Source organism: Leptodactylus fuscus, chromosome 10 (assembly GCF_031893055.1).
Source record: "Leptodactylus fuscus isolate aLepFus1 chromosome 10, aLepFus1.hap2, whole genome shotgun sequence".
NCBI lineage: Eukaryota > Metazoa > Chordata > Amphibia > Anura > Leptodactylidae > Leptodactylus > Leptodactylus fuscus.
Genome location: NC_134274.1, coordinates 69,544,548 through 69,571,918, shown reverse-complemented (window position 1 = coordinate 69,571,918; position 27,371 = coordinate 69,544,548). Strand labels below are relative to the sequence as shown.

The 27,371-nt window shown below is 42.1% G+C and overlaps 1 protein-coding gene across 2 annotated transcripts in view; it reads right to left on the bottom strand.

Annotated features, from left to right (window-relative positions):
- Positions 1 to 1,528: 1,528 nt before the first annotated feature.
- ADK (adenosine kinase) overlaps positions 1,529 to 27,371 on the bottom strand; it is a 130,535-nt gene continuing 104,692 nt past the window's right edge. For both annotated transcript variants that reach the window (XM_075257788.1, XM_075257789.1), the window contains exons 7-11: positions 21,080 to 21,250; positions 16,820 to 16,855; positions 14,490 to 14,604; positions 5,129 to 5,215; positions 1,529 to 3,594 (exon numbers count right to left, since the gene is read on the bottom strand). In XM_075257788.1, the coding sequence (XP_075113889.1) occupies positions 3,470 to 3,594; positions 5,129 to 5,215; positions 14,490 to 14,604; positions 16,820 to 16,855; positions 21,080 to 21,250 (534 nt within the window). In that variant the 3' untranslated portion in view covers positions 1,529 to 3,469. The remainder of the gene's footprint in view (positions 3,595 to 5,128; positions 5,216 to 14,489; positions 14,605 to 16,819; positions 16,856 to 21,079; positions 21,251 to 27,371) is intronic.

Here is a 27,371-nt window from a genome sequence, read left to right as displayed (position 1 = left end):
ACAGCACCTGTTACTTACCTGAGGCACCTAACAGGTGGTGGCAATAACTAAATTAATAAATAAATAAATAAAACCTCTGTCCTGTGTCCTTGTGTGTACCACATTGAGCATGGAGAAAAGAAAGAAGACCTAAGAACTGTCTGAGGACTTGAGAAGCAAAATTGTGAGGAAGCATGAGAAATCTCAAGGCTACAGGTCCATCTCCAAAGACCTGAATGTTCCTGTGTCTACCGTGCGCAGTGTCATCAAGAAGTTTAAAGCCCATGGCACTGTGGCTAACCTCCCTAGATGTGGAAGTAAAAAAAAAAAAAAAAAAAAACGACGAGAGATTTCAACGCAAGATTGTGCGGATGGTGGATAAAGAACGACTAACATCCAAACAAGTTCAAGCTGCCCTGCAGTCCGAGGGTACAACAGTGTCAACCCGTACTATCCGTCAGCGTCTGAATGAAAAGGGACTGTGTGGTAGGATACCCAGGAAGACCCCACTTCTTACCCAGAGACATAAAAAAGCCAGGCTGGAGTTTGCCAAAACTTACCTGAGAAAGTCAAAAACGTTTTGGAAAAATGTTCTCTGGTCAGATGAGACAAAAGTAGAGCTTTTTGGGAAAAGGCATCAACATAGAGTTTACAGGGGGGAAAAAAAAAGAGGCCTTCAAAGAAAAGAACACGGTCCCTACAGTCAAACATGGCGGAGGTTCCCTGATGTTTTGGGGTTGCTTTGCTGCCTCTGGACTGCTTGATCGTGTGCATGGCATTATGAAGTCTGAAGACTACCAACAAATTTTGCAGCATAATGTAGGGCCCAGTGTGAGAAAGCTGGGTCTCCCTGAGAGGTCATGGGTCTTCCAGCAGGACAATGACCCAAAACACACTTCAGGTCAGCACTAGAAAATGGTGGTGAGAGAAAGCCCTGGAGACTTGTAAAGTGGCCAGCAATGAGTCCAGACCTGAATCCCATAGAACACCTGTGGAGAGATCTCTTGATGGCAGTTTGGAGAAGGCCCCCTTCACATCTCAGGGACCTGGAGCAGTTTGCCAAAGAAGAATGGTCTAAAATTCCAGCAGAGCCTTGTAAGAAACTCATTGATGGTTACCAGAAGCGGTTGTTCGCAGTTATTTTCTGTAAAGGTTATGCTACCAAGTATTAGACTGAGGGTGCTAATACTTTTGTCCGGACCATGTTTGGAGTTTTGTGTAAAATGATCAATGATTTGACTTTTTTTTCATTCTCTTTTGTGTTTTTTCATTGCAAGCAAAATAAATGAAGATATTAATACCAAAGAGTTTGTGCTTGCAATCATTTTCTGGAAGAACACGAGTATTATCTGACAGAATTGCAGGGTGCCAATACTTTTGGCCAACACTGTAGGCTCTGTACTGTTTGGTAGGCAGTGTCAGGCAGGAGCAGGAACGGGGTGCGATTCAGAACTCCAACTTTGATGGATAAGGCATATTTTAGCAAAATCTTTATGTCCTGTAAAGATTCACAATGGTTGCATCAAAAAATAAGGCCAAAACAAGGAACTATACAAGTCAATTCTGTTTTATTTGTCAGTATCAAATTACACATCATATCACAGAGAACTTGCTAACATCACATACTAATAAAAAGGGGAGAGAGAGGAAAAGAGACAAAAGCTTTCTTCAAAATTGTTAAGAAACTGTGCGTTGTTATCCAATCACTGCAGAAGACCAGCAAACATCTTTCTGCAGAAGTGTCGCTGCATCCGCCGACCATGCTTGGACTTAAAATACATTTTGGCATACCATGTTTAATAAATCAAGACAATCCTGCTTGTATAATTCTGTACCTGATTCTGACAGTATTTGCACCATCATTAAATAAAGAATACATAAAAATAATCATCTATAGCTTACATGGAGGAGCATGAGGACGCTGATGAAAGTAAGCAATCCGACAACAAAAACGGTCTAAGCTCTGCATCGTTCACCATGTCTTCATTGTTTTATAAACAGGTCACTCAGCACCAGAACTTGATTGAGAAAACTACTGACAGTGGACTGTGGTGGTAGAGAGATGTCAACTCTGTACTGTACATATCAAGTCAGCATGCTTATTTCCATTTGATCCCTTTACAGGGGTGCCTAAGGAATTGGGATCCCCATATGTGAACATGTCATCCTATACCAATTTATGAACATAGAAAGATTGATACCTTTATCCATAAGGGCTATAACTTGATAGCAATTTGCAGAAGCAGCATTAAACAATGCATTAAGCAAAGGGGTTATGACCATTAATTCCCAATCACTGGGACAATTGGGTTTTCATGACCCAGTTTTGCAACCCAAAGTGCTGCTACAAATTAAAGGAGGCAAACATCTTGTCGCGCATGTGCACACCAAGCATTTCCCACCTTAGGCTACACGCACAAGACCATCGTGACTTATACTGTCTGCAAAAACTGATCCCCAAAAAACATGTCAAAAAGACTGACATGATCCCCTACGCAAATGTGGACAAAAATAGGACATGCTTCATAATTTGTGGCCCTTGTATATAGAAGGGGCCCTTAGAAATGAATTGGTCTATACTTTTATCTGCAATTACGGCTACAATCTACAGTCATGTGCGTGGGGCCTTACTTATTTGTCAGCTTAACCTTGAGTTGCAACACTGGGGACACATTTTGTTGACAAGTAGTGTTCCCAGGGGTGGTACCTTCATCTAGTAGACGTTTATGGGCATATGCATTGGATAGGCTATACATGTCTTTAATTGGAACATCCCCTTAAAGGAGTATTACCATCTGAGACATTTATAGCACATCTACAGGATATGTTCTAACCTTCCAATAGGTGGGAGTCCCAACACTAAGGCCAATACCTATTCTATGATCAGTTGTCTCTTGACCATTGTGAACAAAAGAAGAACTGCATGTATGTTTCACGCTACACACTCTTATGGGCGCTTAGAGTAAACTGTACATGTGGGGTCTTCTTTCCATTCACAGCAGCTGTGAGACAGGGAGACCCTCGTTCTAGAGATAAGTATGGGTCCTAGAAGTGGGACAGACTATCAGGCATATATGGCACATACTGTGGATATTAATGTCTGAGGTGGGGAAACTCCATTCAAGACTGGATTCACTCATTCAAATATTGGTGACCTTTTTTGAGCCAAAGAAAGGAGCGATCGAAAAGGAATGGGAAATATATCTTGTTGGATTCACTTCTGGCTTTGACTCAAAACAACTGCACCTCATAGAACATATTTTTTGGTAACCTATATATATATATATAAGAATTTTCAAACAATTCCCTCCCCAAATACTGGACAAGAGTCAATGGTGCAGAGGTAGAGAGGTATGGGGAGAGAGGACACATTACAATTATTTGGAGGTGACAAACAAAAATACAAGTTTCTTTTATCTTTCTGTAAAAGGAGATGTGAGGAAGAAGTAAGGACCTCAAGGTATGGGGCTCATATGTTTTCTCCCTTTAATTATTTGAAGTCTGGTTTTTCTGGGAAAGTACAACCAGCCCGTCTGATAACCACATTAGCAGAATAATGGCCAGCTCGGATACACTCTTCAATAGGTTTATCAGACACCAACTGAGAGAGGAAGCCTGGAGAGGAAAGAAAAAACAGGTGCATCATTGATCCCTTGTTATTGAAGGACATATAATCATAAAAACAGAAAGAAACATAAAGTACAGACATGCAAAGAGCTGAATATGGTGATTATTTACCAAGTGGGTGGGAACCTTTTGTTTTTCTCAGAGAATATACCATATATACTCGAGTGTAAGCCGAATTTTTCAACACAGTTTTTGTGCTGAAAAAGCCCCTCTTTTTTATTTTTTTTGGGAGGGGGGGGGGTCTATGAACAGCCGCAATAGTAATGTATAGAATCTCCCATAAAATAGTGGGGGGAAAAAAAGAAGCTTTAAAAAAAATAAAATAAAGTTAATAAAAGTTCTAAATCCCTCCTTTCCCTAGAATACATATAAAAGTAGAAAATAACTGTGAAACACATACACATTAGGTATCCCTGTGTCTGACAGTGCCCGGTCTACTGAATATAGGGGATCTGCAGTGCTCCTGTTCTGTCGGGAAGGGGTTAATAGGAGCACTGCAGATACCCTATATTCAGCCAGACTGAATTCCAAGTGGGGGGAAAAAAAACCCAGTCCTCAAGCTCAGGGAAGGGGCAGACAGACAACCAAAACACCCTCTCCCCTTCCCAGCACCCAGCAACTACTGCACCCAAAAACTCCGACCATTTTAATTTTTGAAATTTTCCAGTAGCTGCTGCATTTTCCCCCTAGGCTTATACTCTAGTCAATAAGTTTTCCCAGTTTTTTTGTGGTAAAATTAGGGGCCTCGGCTTATATTTGGGTTGGCTTATACTTGAGTATATACGGTATCTTTTGAACCATATATACATATTTTGAGGCCATATATTTTGGTTTGAAAGGATGAATGGAAAATATAATTAAACATACTAAGTAAAATAATAATAATAATAATAATAATAATAATAATAATAATAATAATAATATCATGAACATTATAATATAATTAAAAATAAAACTGGCAAATTGACCAGGGGAGTGATAAATGATGTATGGTACTTAAGTGTTTTTTGCTTGGCGACAGACCCTTTATATTAAAAAACAAAAAACGCACAACCTTAAAATTACACATTACACATCTGAATAAAAATAACCTGTCAATATCAATATTTGTTATTTTGAATGTATAGTCCTAGTGTGTGGTTAGACTCCCAGTCATACATTTATAACCCCATCCTGTGGGTGGGTAATCAATGTAATTCATGGGCCAATCACTTTAATCTGCTTTCTATCATTCATATCAAAACGTTGGTTAATAACTGACAAAGTTATAATTCTGTGCACAGATTCCAGTCTTCCTACCCTGTATTCATATTGGTCTTGTGTATATGCGGAGAACCTCCACAAGCTACAAAGGCTGTTCTGCTCTTTAGAGCATAGTGTGTATTTGGGGCCTTCCAGACAAGTTCAGCTTTGGGTCTCATGTACACTAGAACAGAGATTAGTGTGTGTGTGTCTCAATAAAAGCTATTCCTTTCTTCCTCTTTTTTCGACGCTATGCAAGATAGATAAAATAGCAACTTACCTCCAACGAAAGCATCGCCTGCTCCATTGGTGTCTACGATTTTACTCTGGTCAATTTCTAACACAGGGAACGATACAACTTCATCAGCTGAAATGGGGGGAAAGACTCAATTAATACACAATTTTATACTGAAATATTATATTAGTAATAAATAGCATGACTCCAAATATCAATGCACCAAGCGCAAAGGTTTATGGTATTATACTGTCATGGTGCCATTTGAAATACAGAATGTATGAAGAACAATCTCAAAGCCTATGGCTACCTTGTAGAGGTCATAAACAATTCACCTCTATTATCCACCTGAAAAATACGGTTCCCACCTGTGTGATGATAATCCAGCAGTGGTGACATCCCCTAAACCCCCTTACCTACTGGCTTCTACCATGTATGGAATGAGACTGCAACGGTCAGTCATTGGCTATAGAGGTCTCATAAATGTACGGAACATCAATAGTGTAGGAACATCAACAAAGACCAGCCTGAGTGTTGGGCTGGACAGCGGAGTAATGGCTATAGTGTTATTTTATGCCATTTTATTCCTTAAAATCTTTCATCTTTAAGCGAGAGGAGGAAGAAAAGGGAATTTTCGATACCTAATAAAACATAGCTATGTAATAATTTGTGAATCTGACATTTTTCACTATTACAAATTTCTTGTTAACACGTTTTTCAAGTCACTGAGTGGAGAGAGAAAAAAAAATATTCTTCTAGATTTAAATCAGGACAATGTGACAACCCAGGCCCAACAGCAACAGAACACTGCTGTGAAATGTATAGTTTCTCTGTACAAATATACATGTACTCAGCAATTCAAGTGTAATGTTATCTCTATGGCCCTCCCTGACCCAAGAGGGCCTCAAAATCCTGTGTTTCGACACTTGCAAGCAGATCCGTTTTCATAAATCATGAGAATGTGTGCAGATTTCTGGGTAACAGCTGTTCATTATGGTTTGTGGCTAGTATATTCAGCATACAGGAAGTGTATTATAGACATGTGAATGGAGTGAAAACGTTTAACCCTCTGTCTCCCCTCAGTTCCTGCAATGTACTGTAAATGCCTCTGCAACCTGGATGTGCTTAAGTGAAATTAAACATGCCGGGATACATAGAAGTTTGCTTTTTAGCACTGCCATAGAAGTGAATGGATAATGTGTTGCACATCGGGCGTAAAAATGAAATCCAAGAGGTGAGACTGGCATATATAAGACATTTATGTCATATTCTGTGGGTAAACTACACATGCCTGATAAGGGAGGGCCCCTTTAACATGAACCATGACTATAAGTAAACTTTAGAAAGCTTGGCTTGTGCCCTGCGCAACACAGAAATAATAATAATAAATAATAATAATAATAATAATATACATCTGTAAATATCTGAATAATCATATTGTCATTTTACACCATAACCAAGACAGAGTGAGCATCTTGGGGGGAAAAATAACATCCATAAGAACTAATCAGAGGACACTATATATAAAGAGTGAGGTGCTACACAGGAGCTATTCCTTTTTCTGTGCCATACACTGACTTATAACTAACTTTATAAGCCTTTAAAGAGGTTCTGCAGAAGCTATGGTGTATTAAACAACAACATACCCTCTCTTGTAAATTCTATTCTGAGCGCTCTACGCTCAGCCTGTGATTTCTAATACTTAGATGAGTTTTTTCTTACTATGTACAAAGCTTTCATTGTTCCTGAAAAACTGTAAACATTCTATAAATAGTCGACATCCCGAAAACATGAAGACAAATAATATTTTTTTATAACACATTTCCCAAAGTTGCAGGAAGTCAGGAGAGATGTGTCTGTTGTTTAAGTAACTTGTATAGTAAAAGGAGAAGTCTCGGTCGTCTTATTCTCCATGGCAACTAACTTGGAATTTCTGGAAGCAGCTGGCCTGTCAGTGAAAGCAGAATTTCAGGGCCATGCGAGATGTGGAGGCGAGAGGTGCCAGGACAACCCTACTCGTTATGGGTACTGCTCTATTCATTATCATGTCAATGGAGTCTGCAAAGCCCAAACAAAGCCGGGTTATGAGAACCTCCCAGAGCATCCTGACTCAATCAAGCAACAATACTTCTTACAAGAGCATCTGTAACACAGACGTGATTATGTGGGGCCTGCGCAGGGAAGGAAAACTAATATTCCAGCAGGTTAATCATACATCTTTAGACAGATATATAGATAGACAGGAGAAAACTAGGAATCTTTTATTACGAACTTAAAAGGGGATTTCCAGAGACCCATTATCGGAAAGGAAATCCCCCATATCTTATTCTTAAATTGTGCAGAATCTAAGATCCAAAGCCCAGTTTGTCATGCTGGAAACAGTGTACTTTTCTGCTACTTGATGACCCCCCCCTACTAATCCAGTTGATATAAGATAGCAGCAGTCTATGACTCCTCGCTCTCTCTTTATAAAATTATACACATGTATGTACACACATATATACATACAGTGGGGTAAAAAAGTATTTAGTCAGTCACCAATAGTGCAAGTTCCACCACTTAAAAAGATGAGAGGCGTCTGTAATTTACATCATAGGTAGACCTCAACTATGACAGACAAAATGAGAAAACAAATCCAGAAAATCACATTGTCTGATTTTGTAAGAATTTATTTGCAAATTATGGTGGAAAATAAGTATTTGGTCAGTAACAAAATTTCATCTCAATACTTTGTTATATATCCTTTGTTGGCAATGACAGAGGTCAAACGTTTTCTGTAAGTCTTCACAAGGTTGGCACACACTGTTGTTGGTATGTTGGCCCATTCCTCCATGCAGATCTCCTCTAGAGCAGTGATGTTTTGGGGCTGTTGCTTGGCAACACAGATTTTCAACTCCCTCCAAAGGTTTTCTATAGGGTTGAGATCTGGAGACTGGCTAGGCCACTCCAGGACCTTGAAATGCTTCTTACAAAGCCACTCCTTCGTAGCCCTGGCGGTGTGCTTTGGATCATTGTCATGTTGAAAGACCCAGCCACGTTTCATCTTCAATGCCCTTGCTGATGGAAGGAGGTTTGCACTCAAAATCTCACGATACATGGCCCCATTCATTCTTTCATGTACCCGGATCAGTCATCCTGGCCCCTTTGCAGAGAAACAGCCCCAAAGCATGATGTTTCCACCCCCATGCTTTACAGTAGGTATGGTGTTTGATGGATGCAACTCAGTATTCTTTTTCCTCCAAACACGAAAAGTTGTGTTTCTACCAAACAGTTCCAGTTTGGTTTCATCAGACCATAGGACATTCTCCCAATACTCTTCTGGATCATCCAAATGCTCTCTAGCAAACTTCAGACGGGCCCGGACATGTACTGGCTTAAGCAGTGGGACACGTCTGGCACTGCAGGATCTGAGTCCCTGGCGGCGTAGTGTGTTACTGATGGTAGGCTTTGTTACATTGGTCCCAGCTCTCTGCAGTTCATTCACTAGGTCCCCCCGCGTGGTTCTGGGATTTTTGCTCACCATTCTTGTGATCATTTTGACCCCACGGGGTGAGATTTTGCGTGGAGCCCCAGATCGAGGGAGATTATCAGTGGTCTTGTATGTCTTCAATTTTCTAATTATTGCTCCCACAGTTGATTTCTTCAATCCAAGCTGGATGCCTATTGCAGATTCAGTCTTCTCAGCCTGGTGCAGGGCTACAATTTTGTTTCTGGTGTCCTTTGACTGCTCTTTGGTCGTCACCATAGTGGAGTTTGGAGTCTGACTGTTTGAGGGTGTGCACAGGTGTCTTTTTATACTGATAACAAGTTTAAACAGGTGCCATTACTACAGGTAATGCGTGGAGGAAAGAGGAGACTCTTAAAGAAGAAGTTACAGGTCTGTGAGAGCCAGAAATCTTGATTGTTTGTAGGTGACCAAATACTTATTTTCCACCATAATTTGCAAATAAATTCTTACAAAATCAGACAATGTGATTTTCTGGATTTGTTTTCTCATTTTGTCTGTCATAGTTGAGGTCTACCTATGATGTAAATTACAGACGCCTCTCATCTTTTTAAGTGGTGGAACTTGCACTATTGGTGACTGACTAAATACTTTTTTGCCCCACTGTACGTGCACGCACACATTACTAAGAAGAGAGCAGGGCTTGTGGGTATACAGAAAAACTTAGTCTTGCCCCAGGAGCTTAAGTGTATGACATTGAATAGGCATTGATTAAGTATCCTAAAAAGAAGGCTTTCTGATAGGAATTAAGACTGAACGCTTATCTATCCGCTACAACTGCTGGGTCATCTATCCACCACTTTCCATCAGTTTGTTCGAAATGGAGTGGTGGTCAAGCGTGTGCACTGACAAATCAACACAAAGATTTAGTTTTCTTAGAAGTGCTGGGCAGGCTCCTTTATTACTGTTGGTTAAACATGCCTATTGACATAAGAGTGTTTGCCCTACAAATTTAGGTCAACCAAGCTATTTCGGTTAGCTTACAAGCCACCATTGCAATTTAGTAGAGGTAGCTGGGCTTATGACCTTTGAGTGAAGAGCCAACGAGAAGGTGAAACTATGTAATAGAAATACTCAAGGCTAAAGCCCCACGTTGTGGAAACAGCTTTTTTGTTGCAGTTTTAGTTGCATTTTATTGAGCCAAGGCCAAGAATGGCTACAAAAGGAAAGGGGAATATATAACAAGTTCTTATACTTCTACCTTCTGCTCAATCCTCTCCTGGCTTTGGGTCAAAAAACTGCAACAAAGTCTGCAACAAAAAACAAACTTGCGTTTCCGTAATGTGGGGCCTTGGCCCAAGTCTGAAATTGGATACACACTAAAAATTAATGTTGGCTGAACCAGCCGAGTTGAGCTGAATAGGCCCCCTATCCAATAGGTATGCAGTCCTCCCACCAATGGCAAATTCTATGGGAAATAAGGACTAATCACATGAATTTCATGCCTGACCCTCTTATGTTCAGCAGAAATATCCCAGTGCCAGAGGTGTTCGACAGGCATGCTTAACCGAGCGTGCAAACAAATAGGGAACAAATAACTTACAGCGAACAAGCATTTTAGCAACCTGATTTTTCCAAAGGCAGAAAGTGTCTGGCAATCCTTCTCAGATATTACAAGAGTAAAATGTACCGCCAGTTTGCACTATAATGGTTTTCCTAGACACCTGTATAACTGCATTCAGTCATTTAAAGAAGCACTCTGGGCAAAACCCTTTTTATCCCACATGCCTGCACCCCTCACATGGCTTCTTTCATGTCTACTGTCCTCATATCCCTACAATCCAGCTTTTCCTCAATCCTGATCTGACTCCAACTTGACTTTTATAGTTCTGTGTGTTGCTGGGGGCAGTGGAATTATTTACAGTCCTATGAAAAAGTTTGGGCACCCCTATTAATCTTAATCATTTTTAGTTCTAAATATTTTGGTGTTTGCAGCAGCCATTTCAGTTTGATATATCTAATAACTGATGGACACAGTAATATTTCAGGATTGAAATGAGGTTTATTGTACTAACAGAAAATGTGCAATATGCATTAAACCAAAATTTGACCGGTGCAAAAGTATGGGCACCTCAACAGAAAAGTGACATTAATATTTAGTAGCTCCTCCTTTTGCAAAGATAACAGCCTCTAGTCGCTTCCTGTAGCTTTTAATCAGTTCCTGGATCCTGGATTAAGGGATTTTGGACCATTCCTCTTTACAAAACAATTCAAGTTCAGTTAAGTTTGATGGTCGCTGAGCATGGACAGCCCGCTTCAAATCATCCCACAGATGTTCAATGATATTCAGGTCTGGGCACTGGAATGGCCATTCCAGAACATTGTAATTGTTCCTCTGCATGAATGCCTGAGTCGATTTGGAGCAGTGTTTTGGATCATTGTCTTGCTGAAATATCCATCCCCGGCGTAACTTCAACTTCGTCACTGATTCTTGAACATTATTCTCAAAAATCTGCTGATATTGAGTGGAATCCATGCGACCCTCAACTTTAACAAGATTCCCGGTGCCGGCATTGGCCACACAGCCCCAAAGCATGAAGGAACCTCCACCAAATTTTACAGTGGGTAGCAAGTGTTTTTCTTGGAATGCTGTTTTTTTTGGATGCCATGCATAACACCTTTTTGTATGACCAAACAACTCAATCTTTCTTTCATCAGTCCACAGGACCTTCTTCCAAAATGAAGCTGGCTTGTCCAAATGTGCTTTTGCATACCTCAGGCGACTCTGTTTGTGGCGTGCTTGCAGAAACGGCTTATTTCTCATCACTCTCCCATACAGCTTCTCCTTGTGCAAAGTGCGCTGTATTGTTGACCGATGCACAGTGACACCATCTGCAGCAAGATGATGCTGCAGCTCTTTGGAGGTGGTCTGTGGATTGTCCTTGACTGTTCTCACCATTCTTCTTCTCTGCCTTTCTGATATTTTTCTTGGCCTGCCACTTCTGGGCTTAACAAGAACTGTCCCTGTGGTCTTCCATTTCCTTATTATGTTCCTCACAGTGGAAACTGACAGGTTAAATCTCTGAGACAACTTTTTGTATCCTTCCCCTGAACAACTATGTTGAACAATCTTTGTTTTCAGATCATTTGAGAGCGGGCTGTCCATTCTCGGCGACCATCAAACTTAACTGAACTTGAATTGTTTTGTAAAGAGGAATGGTCCAAAATACCTTCATCCAGGATCCAGGAACTGATTAAAAGCTACAGGAAGCGACTAGAGGCAAAAGGAGGATCTACTAAATATTAATGTCACTTTTCTGTTGAGGTGCCCATACTTTTGCACCGGTCAAATTTTGGTGTAATGCATATTGCACATTTTCTGTTAGTACAATAAACCTCATTTCAATTCTGAAATATTACTGTGTCCATCAGTTATTAGATATATCACACTGAAATGGCTGCTGCATACACCAAAATATTTAGAACTAAAAATGATTAAGATTAATAGGGGTGCCCAAACTTTTTCATAGGACTGTACATATTCTCCCAAATAAGCAAAGAAGCCAAAAATATACAGTCAGGGAGCCTGCACTGCCATCTCCTCCATTAAAGGTGTGTGATACGGGTGGTCTTATATAAATATTAGCTAGTGATAGCAGATTCTGTTCATGCTCTTTGGTGTAGGTGTAGATGTCAATGCCCGCCCGCCCCCCCCCCTTTAGAAAACAAAAAGTCACGTTATTCTCATGAGATCACATCATCCAAATGGGGAGATGATGGCACATTCACGGCACAGACTTGGACAGGTCCATGCTGGTCTTTAGCCTGACAGCCTTCCGGTCCACTGCTGTAGCAACTGTATTGAGTTTGTGATCCAGAACTGTAGAGATCGTACAGCATCGGCTTCTGAACTCAAAACTACTACTAAGGACGCGGAGCAGGACGCAGACTCGGTAAGTGCACCCACAGCTTGGTCTTCAGGTGATCCACACATGGCTTCGTCTGTTCAATACCCTTATAAAAGCATTTAGAGAAACGATCATAGCTTCATCCTCTATTTACTGTGCACCTGAAACTAGAAGTATGCGTTTTATCCCACATGTGAATCCAAAACTAACAAAATTTGCGGTTTCAGGAGATCGGAAACACTCCTGTCCAAAAGCTGTATCGGGTATCGCAGTGTAGTCTCATTTTCCTGCATTTTAAGGCCAACATTAAACAGTCTAAATAGAAAAATGATCCACAGTTAAATAAGACTTGATCATCGGCAATTGCACTCAGATTAGCTCAGATTATTTGATATACACCAAAACGTACGTGTAATTATATCCGGGGGAATCCCAGACAGACGTTTACTGAAGCAATTAAGGTCCTAATTATCTCATCCTATAAAAGATGCCAGTTACGTGCAATTAATTATCAAAGAACAGGCAAGTCATTTCTCATTACATGGAGTAACCCATCCTCTCCCAAGAGATCACTCTTCTTACGTGGTTCTATTTCTAATGCTCATGGCGTACATGGAAAACTTGTCGTTTTTTTCTGGCAACAAACTTATCAGCAACTTCCTAATTTTGGAGAGCAGCAGCGTCTACATGCGAGCCGGCCTGACATAGCACAGCAAATTAATTAAAGCATATTGTTTAAGAGCCCTTTCACACTGCTGCTAATGTGCATTGATCAATGATACAGAAAGTCAACTGGGGCGCATTTTACTCCATCTTCATTGAGGAATCCATTGGTATTTGAACATTTGTTCGGGCACATACAGTTTCACTATTGTTGGCACGGGGAGGTGTGCTGCCAATAAAAGATCATGGATCATTTTATGCCTGCATAAAAGATGCCATCAGATGGCAAACTACCCATAGAAACCATCTAACAGGGAACAAGTAGTCAGTATATCAGCTTGTGTGACTATAAAGATTTAAGCACAGCGCTAACACTGTTCTTTGATATCTAATATCAAGTAATAGTTCCATTTGTTCTCAGGGGTTGTCACTAGAGATGAGCGAGTACTGTTCGGATCAGCCGATCCGAACAGCACGCTCCATAGAAATGAATGGAAGCACCTGGTACTTCCGCTTTGACGGCGGCCGGCCGCTTAACCCCCTGCGTGCTGGCTACGCCCATTCATTTCTATGCGAGCGTGTTGTTCGGATCGGCTGATCCGAACAGTACTTGCTCATCTCTAGTTGTCACTCCCATTTGCTTCAGAGGTGGTGATATGTACTGAACTGGCACGTGACTATTGAAGACAGTGTGCACTATGTGTACAGCCCATTACTAACGTTCGTTTGTCTTTCATCTGGAGACAAAGATCATAACAGTAAAAAGGAAGGTATCTTTTCAATCTAACTTATTTGTCATGAGTCGGGCAACCGCGAGTATTTTGGCCATGACACACATTACACAACCAAGGGATGGCAGTGTATCGACGCCTGCATTGCAACTAGTGAAGGAAAATGTACAATTACGCTGGGTTCACACTAGCGCTCGGGTCTCCGTTCTCAGCTTTCCGTCTTCTGCATGCAGAAGACGGAAAGCTGTCAGAGCGGGTCCGGCCGTGAGCGGCAGTGAGCGTTTTATGCTCTCCGCTGCGAAACCGTTTTTTTTTTAAAACCGGACACAGAGTACTGCATGTCCAACTCTGTGTCCGATTTAAAAAAAACGGTTTCGCGGTGGAGAGCATAAAATGCTCACGACCGGACATCTTTCAAACCCATTCAAATGAATGGGTGAGAAAGACTCCTGCAGGTTTCCATCTCCTGCCCAGTTTTGTGCAGGAAACGGAAACCTGCAGAACGGAGACCCGGGCGCAGATGTGAACGAGCCCTTACTGTGACCCACCTTCGCTTTCATTAGCTGGGACAAAGTGCGTGCTACACCCACCCTGTGGAGACACACTTTGTATAGACAGAGTCAATATGTAGACCTAGTTGTACTAGTCTTAAAACAAACCTGTTGCCATGATGGTGTCCTCATGGCCCTGTGTAAACACAACAATCCTTGGCCTTTTAGTGTTAACCTTCTCCAATGCTTGAGTCTTTCTGGCAATCTCTTTGATATCGTCAGTCTGCAAATTTGAGGAAAGTGCAATCAATAAAAATGACAAAATCTGCCCAATAATAAATTTAGGATTTGTAAGATTAATAGTTGGGCTGATTGAGGATGTGCTAGAAGGTACATCAGGGCGATCACTGGCTGATAGTGGACAAAATGCTACTAAATATAACATTATCGCACTCATTACATGGAGTTAAAAGCAAATCTTACAGGCAACTCCTAAGGAACGTGTCACTATTAGATTCTATCACAGCACATAAAACATCATCATCCTGGATCCTAACCAGGGCTATCAGACAAGTGCTATCAGCAGAAGGCAATACAATTAGATTGGCAAAAGCTCTTGCTCTTATCAACCACTACAGCAGAAGACTTGTACTGGTAATATGAGAAAGCAATAACAGGAGCTTTAACCACTTGGTCGCTTGCAATGTGTCACTTATTTTGCACTTAAAAATATATATTGTCTTCTGCATTAACTATTGTTAAATGGAATCTGTCATGCTGAACATATCAAATTTGTAGGCAGCATATTATCTAAAAGAAGCAGCTGAACTTATTGATACATAGCTTTGCGAGATAAGATTCAGTAAAACATATTTTATTCATGAATATTCTTGCTCAATGTTTAGGGGTCCAATGGGCGGTCCTAGTCAATGATAGACTGCTTTCCCGATGTGACAGTGCATATAGAACTGTCAAGCACTGAGTAAGACCATCCACTGACTCCTAAACATAGAACAAAGCATAGATTTCAATAAACAAGACCTGCAGCATCTTTTCCCATAAAATGATGTTATCAATTGACTTTCCTCCTGCTACCTCCACCATGCTGCCCCACGACTGAATGTACAACAAGATGTCCCTTCAATTGTGTGATCCTAGGCTGTGAGACTTCAGTGTTAAAATATAGGTGCAAACTTTTAATGTGTTCCAGCCCCCTGATAGTAAGATGACTGGGGATGCTTTACACAGTACAAAAGCACAGTAAAAAAAAGTCATAGCCCTTGTGTTAAACCTGATGAAGGGGCTCAGTTCAAGGCCAAAAAGCAAAGCAATCTAAAGGCTTATTCAGATAACTAATACAGTGGAATAATACAATGCATATTAAGGCTGCAAATCATGTCTCTACTAGAGATAAGCGAATAGTATTCGATCAAGTAGGTATTCGATCAAATACTACGGTATTCGAAATATTCGTACTTGATTGAATACTACTAGCTATTCACAGTAAATATTCGATTCAGAACCAGCGTTGATTGGCCGAATGATATAGTGTATATCATTCGGCAAATCAACGCTGTTTCTGCAGCAGGCTCGTCCTTGCTAGGAGCAGGCAGCTTGCTGTTATGAGGGAGATGACATTTTCTCATAGGAATGAATTGACCAGCGTTGATTGGCTAGTGTACAGCATTCGGCCAATCAACGCTGGTTCTGCCGGAGGCTCGTCTGTGAGGAGGCAGAGTCTAAGATCGGACCACAGCAGTCTTCATTGTGGTCCGATTTTAGACTCCGCCTCCTCAGCCTTCGGCAGAACCAGCGTTGAATGGCCGAATGCTGTACACTGGCCAATCAACGCTGGTCAACTGAATCCTATGAGAAAAAGTCAGCTCCCTCGTAACAGCAAGCTGCCAGCTCTCTTGACTAGCAAGGACGAGCCTGCTGCAGAACCAGCGTTGATTTGCCGCAGGCTCGTCTTTGCTAGTCGGGAGAGCTGGAAGCTTGGGGTTACGAGGGAGCTTACTTTTTTTCAGCGCAACTGCAAGCGCTGTGCAGTTAAAGCGCACAAACCCCATAGACTGTATTGAACTACAAGAACAAGAGCGGCCTCCCAAAAATGGCCGCTGGCTGACATGTGCACTCGGCTCTGCTGGTGTCTCACTGGCAGAGCCAACTGCGCAGGCATCGGAGGTGACGCAGAAGGAAGACGACGAAAGAAGGGGAGGATCCAGCCGGAGATAGAGGCGTCGCTGGAGCCTGTTCTCGACCAGCAGTGGGGACGCCGCCATCGCATTTTCAGCGCTGGGGCCCACCCCCATCGCTGCGAGATAACTAAATTGCATACCGGTAAAAACCGGAATTTCTAAGGAACGGCGCAGCAGAGACCACATCTACAGGTAAGAGATGAATAGCCTTTCTAAAGGCTATTCCGACGTATGATCGCCAAAAAAATTCATTTCAATGGTAGAATCCCTTTAATATCCATTACACCTTCCATAACTCACCTCAAATCCTTGCTCTTTGGCAAAAGCAGCAGCTTCCTGAAATGCAAAGCAACATTATTAAATCACAGCTATAAGAACGACTTCTAATGAATCCTATTAATATTATAAATGTGAAAGTTTGTGAGTTTGTGGGTTTGTGTGTTTGGATGTTTGCATGTTCGGATGTTTGTTCCTCAATCACGGAAAAACCGCTCCACTGATTTGGCTGAAATTTTCCACAAACATAGCTAATACACCCGATTAAACAATAGGCTACTTTTTCTCACAATAGCGCACATACGTTTGTGCCAGGACCCCCACAAAACCCAAACTCACACCACCATCTCTGCAATCTCACACACTTTGGACCATAGCAAGCCACAAAATTCATATTGCCCTCTACAGCCTCGCCCCTAACCCCACACAATCTCATATACAGATACTTTACCACTTTGCCCCTCACCTTACCGATACTCCAGGAGGCTCTCTTTAACGCTCTGGAGCAGCCATGTTTGCCGACCCCCACCGCTCTGACAATCCGCGACACCGCCCACCCATGTAAATACCCCTAGGCGGTCTAATAAATGCAAAAAAAAGTTTTAAAAAAGTAAAAAAAAAATATAAAAAAAAAATAAAAAGGATTAAAAATTCAAATCACCCCCCTTTCCCTAGAACACATATAAAAGTAGTTAAAAACTGTGTAACACATACATGTTAGGTATCCCCACGTCCGAAATCGCCCGCTCTACAAAGCTATACAAATATTTTTCCTGTTCGGTAAACGCCGTAGCGGGAAAAATGGTCAAAAGTGCCAAACCGCCATTTTTTCACTGTTTTGATTCTGATAAAAATTTGAATAAAAAGTGATCAAAGCAATTTCCCGAAAATGGTAGAACTACAAAGTACACCCGGTCCCGCAAAAAAAGACACCCTATACATTCCCGTACACGCACATATAAAAAAGTTACGGCTGTCGGAATATGGCGATTTTTCAAAAAAAAAAATTTTTTAACACAGTTTTGGATTTTTTTGAAGGGGTCAAAATGTCAATAAAACCATATAAATTTGGTATCCCCGGAATCGTAACGAAACACAGAATACAGGGGACATGTCATTTTGGTTGTACAGTGAACGCCGTAAAACCAAAGCCCGTAAGAAAGTCGCAGAAATGCATTTTTTCTTCAAATCCACCGCATTCTGAATTTTTTCCCTGCTTCCCAGTACATTATATAGAATAAATAATGGTGGCATCATGAAGAAAAATCTGTCCCAGGTAAAATTAAGACCTCATATGGCTCTGGGAGCAGAGAAATAAAAACGTTATGGGGTTTAGAAGGAGGGGAGTCAAAAACGAAAATCAAAAAATGCCATCGGCGGGAAAGGGTTAACTTCAAATACTTCTGTCCCAAAGTCACTATGTAAAGTTTCTCACAACACCGTATAGCAGCTCAAATACAAATTAACTTCAACACAAAAGTCTCATGTATTCTCTGAATTACAGCAAAAACAAGATACAAAGTTACATTTCATATCCCATACCTTATACACAGTACGAAAACCTTACCCGCGCCTGTATATACCCACTGCTACAATCACCGCAGACGAAGTCGCGGGTAACAGCTAGTAAATGATATTCAAGAGTTAAAAGTAAAGTACACTCTGCGCAGAAGGTGAAAGGGGTATTCCCATCTCAAGGATCCTATCTATACTACTAGCTTATGGAAATTCAAGAGATTTCCTGAATACATTGCTTCAGCAATGCCGCTTGACTTGCCTGTTATGGTAGATTATTACAAAGAGCTGCTGCAATAATGGCATATATGAAATGAGCTTTATAAATGCTCCTAAAAGGGGGAGATATGTAACAGACCGGGGTGGAGGAGGCTTGAGAAATTGGAGTTTAGTGAGTGCTTTGCCAATTGACAGCCTTGCTCATGAAACTGTTAAGGAAATCATTTCCACGAGTGCATTTCGTTCCTGAGGGACACTTGCTTTCTCTTGTTAGGTGCTCCAGATCATTATGGTTATTGCCAGATGATAATTAGGGATTTCTGCAGAGAGATAAATACCCCAGACGGGCTTGCAGGGATGTGAACTTATGAACTTACAGCGGCTGTACCTTAACCAACATACCGAATGCCTCAAGCTACGTAATGGGCCCGGATGTAATTTCTAATCTAATTGACTTGCTAAATGTAGATCAAGGGAATGCTCCAGGTTCCAGGTAGAATAAGGATATGGCTATAGTATGACTTTGGTTGTGTGATATATGGATAGTAAATGATGAGTGGGCAATCACCAGTCAGAACGGAACCACGTTCACAATCACTGTATTGTGCGGCCACAAGTCTGTGTGCAGTCCTAGCCTTAAAGGGGTATGCTCAACAAATTTATGGCTATAGCCATAGGATGTGTCAGAAATGTCAGTTCCATAACTGAGAAGCATCAGTAAAAGAAGACATGGCAGAACACGCGTTGGTCTCTATTCACATGTATGGAAGTACTTCAAATAACTGCGGATCTGCAATGAATAGACCAAAGTCCCTTTGGCTTTTTTTCAACACAGTGACACTTATGAATGACAAGCAGGTTCCCCCCAACCTGAACAATGAGCAAGTGACTTAGCGATATGCCATCAATAATCATGGGTTGAAAACTAGAGATGAGCGAATGGCGTTCGATTGAAAATCAGGCTGTTTGAGATATTCGATTCCAATCAAATACCACGCGGCAAACGCACTAGAAATTCCCCTCCCACCTTCCCTGGTGCTTTTTTACAACAATAACTGTGCAGGGGAGGTGGGATAGGAACTACGATAACGTGGCCATAAAAAAAAACGGAAAAAGTAATTGGCTGGCTAAATCAGGTGACCACCACTTTATACGAATAGTGGATTTCAGATTCGGTTAATATGAGACTGTGAACTATGTGACAGAGAGAGGGCTAGATGTACTGGCAGGGTTAGCTAGGAATTAGCTTTATTTAGGTAGGAATGTTACTCAAACAGCTCTTTGGGGCTCTATATATCTTCCTTGCCACCCCGAGATATATGCAAGAGTACGGTCAATGCAATCCTATGGGAAAAAGTCAGCTCCTGCATACCGCCAGCTGCCAGCGTTCCTGACTAGCATATGGTGCGCTGCCACGATGTGTTTGCATTGAAGTTACTCTCGCATTTAGCTCGGGCTGGCAAGGTCTCATCACTTTCAAACTTCACCTGCAAACACATCTCGTGGTAGCCCATTATATGGTAGTCGGGATCCCTGGCAGCTTGCGTTTATGCGGGAGCTGACTTTTTCTCACAGGAATGCATTGACCAGCGTTGATGGTACAGCATTGATGGTACAGCATTCGGCAAATCAACGCTGGTTCTGCCGGAGGAGGCAGCGTCTAATATCAGTCCACAGCAGTCTCCACTGTGGTCCGATCTCAGATGTAGCAGAGTTCAGCGCACAGCTCTCCTACATCTCAGTCAGATGTAGCAACGCTCAGCCAGCTCTGTGTTCAGCGCACGGCCAGCTCTGCTAGATCTCAGATGTAGCAGAGTTCAGCGCACAGCTCTGCTGTAGCAGAACTGGCTGTGCTCTGCTACAGAGCTGCTACATCTCAGATGTAGTAGAGCTGGCTGTGCACTGAACACATAGCTGGCTGTGCGCAGAGCGCTGCTACATCTGAGATGTAGCAGAGCTGGCTGTGCGCTAGACACAGAGCTGGCTGTGTGCTGAGCGCTGCTGCATCTGAGATGTAGCAGAGCTGTGTGCTGAACTCTGCTACATCTGAGATCGGACCACAATGGAGACTGCTGTGGACCGATCTTAGACGCCGCCTCCTCTGGCAGATTCAGCGTTGATTGGCCGAATGCTGTACACTGTATGGTATTCGACCAATCAACGCTGGTCAATGCATTCTTATGACAAAAGTCAGCTCCCGCATTATTAGTGGCATAATACTGGGACTTGGGCGTGTTAGATGCCCTCAGGCATGCTTCCCCTGCTGTCCCAGTTGCATTGCAGAGGTGTTGTCATCATTTGCTGAAGTGTCATAGTGGTCTTGGTGACTCTCCTTTAGTCGAATAGTGGTTTCCCCTGAAACAAAGCTTTTTTTCCCCATAGACTATAATGGGATTCGATATTCGTTCAAATAGTCGAATATTGAGGAGCTATTCGAAACAAATATCGAATGTCGACTATTTCACTGTTCGCTCATCTCTATTGAAAACCCATCACGTGCCCACTCTCCTCTATAACCTCCGCATCACCCAACAGTAAACTTTCCCTTACCGTTTCATTTCCAAACAGAATATCCACATAAGGCATGACTTTCATAAGAGGCTCCTTGTAGAACTGGCTAATGAAAGGGGCAGACAGGTTCATGCAAAAGATCTTGTTATTTTCTGAGGCCTGGCTGGCCACCTTGAGGATAGATTCAGGGGATACAGTCAGGAAAAAACCCTGCAATAAAAAGAAAAAGTTATTAAATAGTGATTACTTCTACAGTTGTCCTGGTAAATACAGAGCACTTGAGTTTTTGGATGGAGCTATGTAACAGCTGCAGACTTCTCAGCAGAAATGATGGACGATCCAACACGAATTCCACTTCATTAATTATATGGAGTACAACTATCTGCTCTGGAAAAAGTCAATGTGATTTAGAGAGGATTAACACGAACATCAATTAGTTAGTGTTTGCAAAGCTGGCCGCTCTTATTTGTCTAGTCCTGACGAGTCAGTCAAGGAGTGCGCCATTGTTGTACTTCAGATTTAACAATACAGGAAAATTAACCATATGCCTAATATCACGACAGCAGCTGCTGTAAAACCACTCTTCTAGAAATCTACCCCTACAAAAAAAAAAAAAAAAAAAAAAAAAAACATGCATACTCCACTGAGCAGAGCTTGCAGGTTTATGGTAAGTAGGAAAAGCCATCTACTGACTGAACATTTGGTTGAAAGCCATCAATAGTATGGACAGTTCAATAAATTAATCTTGCGCTTACACCGAAAATGCAATAAATGGCTTATTTATACTAGTGTATTTTACCTCTATATCCAACTTTGTTATTGTAACATATAGAACAGAAACAGAGCATGAAAATGGCAAAATAACCAAGAGAGGGTTTGGCCCCCTTTGTCAGTTTAGGACGGGACTGAGCCAATTCTGGGCTTAACTTTTGGTCCTATTGTAGTCAAAGCAGAGTTTGAGATAACTGCTCCAACCAGTTGATTTTAAGCCAGACACAGGACAACTGGGAGGAGATTTCATTATACCTTATTCATTAGCTCATATTATAATTTATTAATGGGATCCTATCACTCAGACACTATTTTTTCTAGGTACCATGTAGGAATAGCCTTTAGAAAGGCTATTCATCTCCTACCTTTCGTCGTCTTCTCCGTGCCGCCGTTCGCCTACAATCCCAGTTTTTCTTGGTATGTAAATGAGTTCTCTCGCAGCATTGGGGGCGGGCCCCAGCGCTTAAAACAGCACTGTGGGCTTCCCCAATGCAGCGAGAGAACTCTCTCCAGCGCCGCCTCCATCTTCATCAGCAGCGTCCTCGTCAGCCTCTTTTTCCGGCGGTGGCAGACCGCTTGCACAATATTGTAAGCGGCCATTTTCTCGTGGCCTGTGGGCACGCACAGTCTGCTCAGCCCAAGGCCTAGATGTTACAAGCCACCGCCGGAAGAAGAGGCTGAAGAGCACGCTGCTGACGAAGATGGAGGCGTCGCTGGAGAGTTCTCTGGCAGCATTGGGGACGCCTCCAGTGCTGTTTGAGAGCAAGGGCCCGCCCCCAGTGCTGCAAGAGAGCTAATTTGCATACAGAGAGAAACCGGGATTGTAAGCGAACGGCGGCACGGAGAAGACGACAAAAGGTAGGAGACAAATAGCCTTTCTTAAGGCTATTCCGACGTGGTACCTAGAAAAAAATTGTGTCTGAGTGATAGGATCCCTTTAAAAACTAAGCTGCAGTAACTAAAAAAACGGCACTACCCATTAATGTAACATCACACACTATGTAGCTGTAGTACGGGAAGCTGCTGATGACCTATACCATTGATATGTTGAAATCAGTTCTAAAAGATGCCTATATACACTAGAGGAAGGGGTTAAGCAGATGTGTAAGGTAGGTCACAGCAAGACAGGCAGAGGAGAACGCAGCATTATATAGGGGCCATTCAGACAAATAGCCAAGCATATAAAATATAGTCCGCTGAAGACCACCAGATTGGCTCAGAGATTTGGTTTAGAGCGCTAACTTGCACACCTTTATCCATAGAAGAGCAGGCTCCTTACAACGACTCGACACTCTTACGAAAGACAGACTACCCTATAACCCATACACAACACTTGAAGACTCTGCTACATAATTCTCTCTCTCATGCAGATTCATCAGGAATTTTGCAGAGAAATATTGGCCATTATTGATGTGACTAGAGCACTTGAGTGCCCTATAAAACTCGATATTGACACAAGAAACCCCAGTGTGTCTGTGACTTTCACCATACCTCTGTTCCCTAGACTGTGAGCTATAGTCAGTCTTGGTAGACCAAGATAGATTGGGGGTCAATCTAGGGAAGGTCAATTTAAAGGGAGGTGGAGCAAAAAAAGAGCCCGACAAGATATATTATAAATGATGTTTCTAGTCACTAGTACTACTGATTCCTGCAAAGTTAGGTTAAGGAGAATATATTCAAGAGAATACGTCCCAATTGTTTAGCTTTTTAATACCTATACCTAGTGTAAAGCATTTTCCAAATTAAAGGGAATGCCTGACCCAGGCCTACGTGTTCTCTGCTGGTTTGGTTAGAAACCCAATGAAATTTAAGGGCTGTCACAAGGCACTGCGGATGTTGTAGATAATAGTGATATTTATACATGTAACAGCTATAGAAGACTTGAAGCCAACGCTAACAAGACTTGAGAGCACTATCGGCTGGAACAAGCAATTAAGTACTAATCAGGGGCCGATCAATTACCACAGCAGGGTTTACACCGGGAAACCGCTGCAGCTAATCCGCCACGGTGTGGAAGCAGGCTGCCCGCCTATCTCTTCTTGTTAGAATTACTAGCTGCCAGACAACGTACAGTGGATACATGTTTATCACTAGCTGTTAGCTGTGCCTGGTGAGAATATTTAAGTAACAACTCCTTCATTTCCATTTCACTTATACGTATAACCATATGGCTCTATACATTTAATTCAGAACATTTGTAGGCCACTAATGATCAAGTGAGAAGAGAATAGCGTAACTACTAGAACAAGTGATACTCACCTATATACTGCAATGCTTCCCTCTCTATATACTGGAAAGAGCTCTTAAGACAATCCGTGACTGAGCCATCCATAAAATAACGTCTTCTCTGTTTTATTATTTTACCTAACCATTTTATTTAGCCTCCAAAATCCACTTTCCAGCTGTTGTAAGGTTAATAATGAGATCAGCCCTAGTTCCGTACGCCTTAATAACATGCTGCGCCTTACGACCTGCTAGCGCTCTACATAATCTACTGACCATTTATAAGAGCTCTGTGTAATAGTGCATTGGCCCTGTAGTGGTCAGACATCAGCGGATTTGCCATGTAGTCCTGTATAAAGTTAGTCCATCACTAACCCAGGCTACACAAATAGCCGCAGTGTTCTGGTGAGAAGAATCATTTCTCTCCCAGCAAACAGCTGTTAACAGTCAATAAAACTGCATTCTGTCTAATGCTAACAAATAATCACATCGACCAGGGGGGCAACACCCACATCCGTTCACAAGACGGCGTCAAAACCAATTAGAGTTTTCAGCTCTCACTTTTTAATCTCCCTGGGGTATGACACGGGGCCTGGCTTCTGCTGCCTGCACTAGAGCACATCTCACTTCATACCAATGTCACCTTAGACATTTCAATCAATTGTTACTATGGCTTACCTTGTAACCTCCGTGTTCTCTCTGCCAGCTGACATTTCAAAAGCTTTTTTTTTTTTTTTTTTTTTTTAATTTCTCCATTTGAAAAAAAAAAATTAAACATCTGCAACTGCTCCTATGTATCCCCTTGCTTGTAACAAATCCTATGTATTTATTTTCCCAGTGCTTGACAACTTTTATTATGCTTCATTGAGTTGGCACATTTGTAAGGAATGGCTACTAGACCAGTGGTTCTCAACCTGTGGGTCGCGACCCCGGCGAGGGTCGAACGACCAAAACACAGGGGTCGCCTAAAGCCATCAGAAAATACATATTTCCGATGGCTTTAGCCCAGGGGTCCTCAAACTACAGCCGTGGGCCACATGAGGCCCGCCACATGTGGCCCGCGCACCATTGCCAGGATCGCTCACTAACGGGGAATCTGATTCCCTGTTAGTGAGCGGATCACTGCTTTCAGTTATATGTGCATTTACACATACAACTGAAAGCTGTCAGTTTAGGCCACCCGACCGCGACCTACACTGAATACAGAGAGCGACCTCTGCCCCCGACGCAGGCGCGATGATGTCATCGCTCCTGCAGTCTGAAGGAGGAGGATGCGCCGTGGCGGCTCTTCATGGACAAGTATGATAGAGTGTGTGTGATTGTACTGAGGAGCATATAATACAGTGTGTGTGTGTGTGGGGGGGGTACTGATGAGCAAATAATACAGTGGGGAGGGGTACTGATAAACATATAATACAATGGGGGGGGTACTGATGAGCATATAATACAGTGTGTGGGGGGACTGAGAAGCATATAATACAGTACGCAAAATTACAGTTATGATGTAGCCACTAAAATTATTTTTTGGTTTGGGGTTTCCGCAACATGAGGAGCTGTATTGCGGAGTCACGGCATTAGAAAGGTTGAGAACCACTGCACTAGACTATTCCACACTCCAAAAAAAATGGTGCAACAACATATGTCAGTCCAACAGAGGGCATATTGCACTCTTTTAGACCCGGTTGGGTAAAACATTAACAATGACTATTTTTTATTTTTTTTTGTAGATTGTGAGCCACATAGAGCTCACAATGTACACTTTTTTTACCTATCAGTATGTCTTTGGAGTATTGGAGGAAATCCACACAAACACGAGGAGAACATACAAACTCCAGCGCTGCAAGGCTTCAGTGCTAACCACTGAGCCACCGTGTTGCCCCTAACATTAACAAGGACTACTGAACAGATATACACAATGCCCAACCCAAAGGTGGCATGACAATCTCAATATCTGCAAGAAGACCTATGCCAGGATGGACAATGCCAATGGCTAGCAGCTAAGAAAGCTAATCATGGACCCTGGAGAGAATAGCAAGGCCTTATAAATGCACTAGCAGCTTGTAACCTAGGCCAGCTCTACTGCCACTGAATTACCAGTGTGTCCTAGCTATACTGTATACGGATGTGACAAAATGGGTAAGCGGTAGCAGAATCCCGCCACATAAAATCATGTCATGTTCAGACCCTGCTGCTTTCTGGGCTTACAAATGCAACTCTTCCACTCCAAGAGAAAAGGAAAGCGATCAATAATTTCAGTTACTGTAATAAAGGAACATTGACTAGACATCCTAGTTGCTCTATACCTTTGTGTGCACACACTCCTGTACATGCTGAAAAGACACTTCTAATAGCTCAGGGATATTTAAGTAATTCAATTACCATAAGCATTTACAAGCTTTTAGTTTTGTCAATTCTACGGCTCGAGACAGACTGCCGCCATCTAATGCTCACGCATCCTTCATAAACAATACAACAGCATAACAATAAAGTTGCTGAACTAATTGTTCCGCCGGGAATGAGAAAATAATTATATTACAGGCTACAAAAGTAAGAAACATGCCAACAGTACAAGAGGCTGGAATATTAGTTAACCCCTTAAATGGCAGGCGCAGAAGTACGTCTTAGTGCGACTTTAACAAAGCTTTGGTATAAAAGATCAAAGCTTAAACCAGCATCTAATTTTGTTAGTAAAAGTTCATACTAAAACTATAAGCTCCAACTCTGTCCAAAGCCTAATGTATGTGAAGACCCTGTAGCGGCATAATCCAGCGCTATACACGCTATGTGTGCTGCCCTATGGTGCTCAATGCGGCATCTTATTAGTGGCTATGCTCTTTGCTTCTAGGGGTTAAAGAGAACCTCACTGAAGCTTCTCTTAGACCTCTGTGTTGTGCTGTTCCTCTTATTACTCTAGAAGTGTATGGATCTATGTATATAACCATGTCATGCATAAAAGACGAGACGTGTCCCTATACAATCTACCAGTGTAAGCACTATGTGTGTCAATGTGAGAGTGTAGGGATAGAGTTCATGCATTTCTAAAAATAATTAGTTGTCTAACGGTAAGTTCAGACGGGGTTTTTCGGTCCGGAACCTGAGGCGGCCTTCCGGACCAAAAACTGGGTAGCCGCGACTGAAAGCCGGAGCACTGCACCGGCATCCAGTCACGCACTCTGCTCCGGATTAGGCCCATGGAATGGACCTAGTCCGGAGAAGGGAGTGTCTTCAGGCCAAATCACGAGGCGAAATGGCCTGAAGAATGAACATCCCGCTTCTTTTTCTGGGAGCAGGAAAAAACTAATTCCCGGAAAAAGATCTGGGCCGTCTTTTTGGGCAG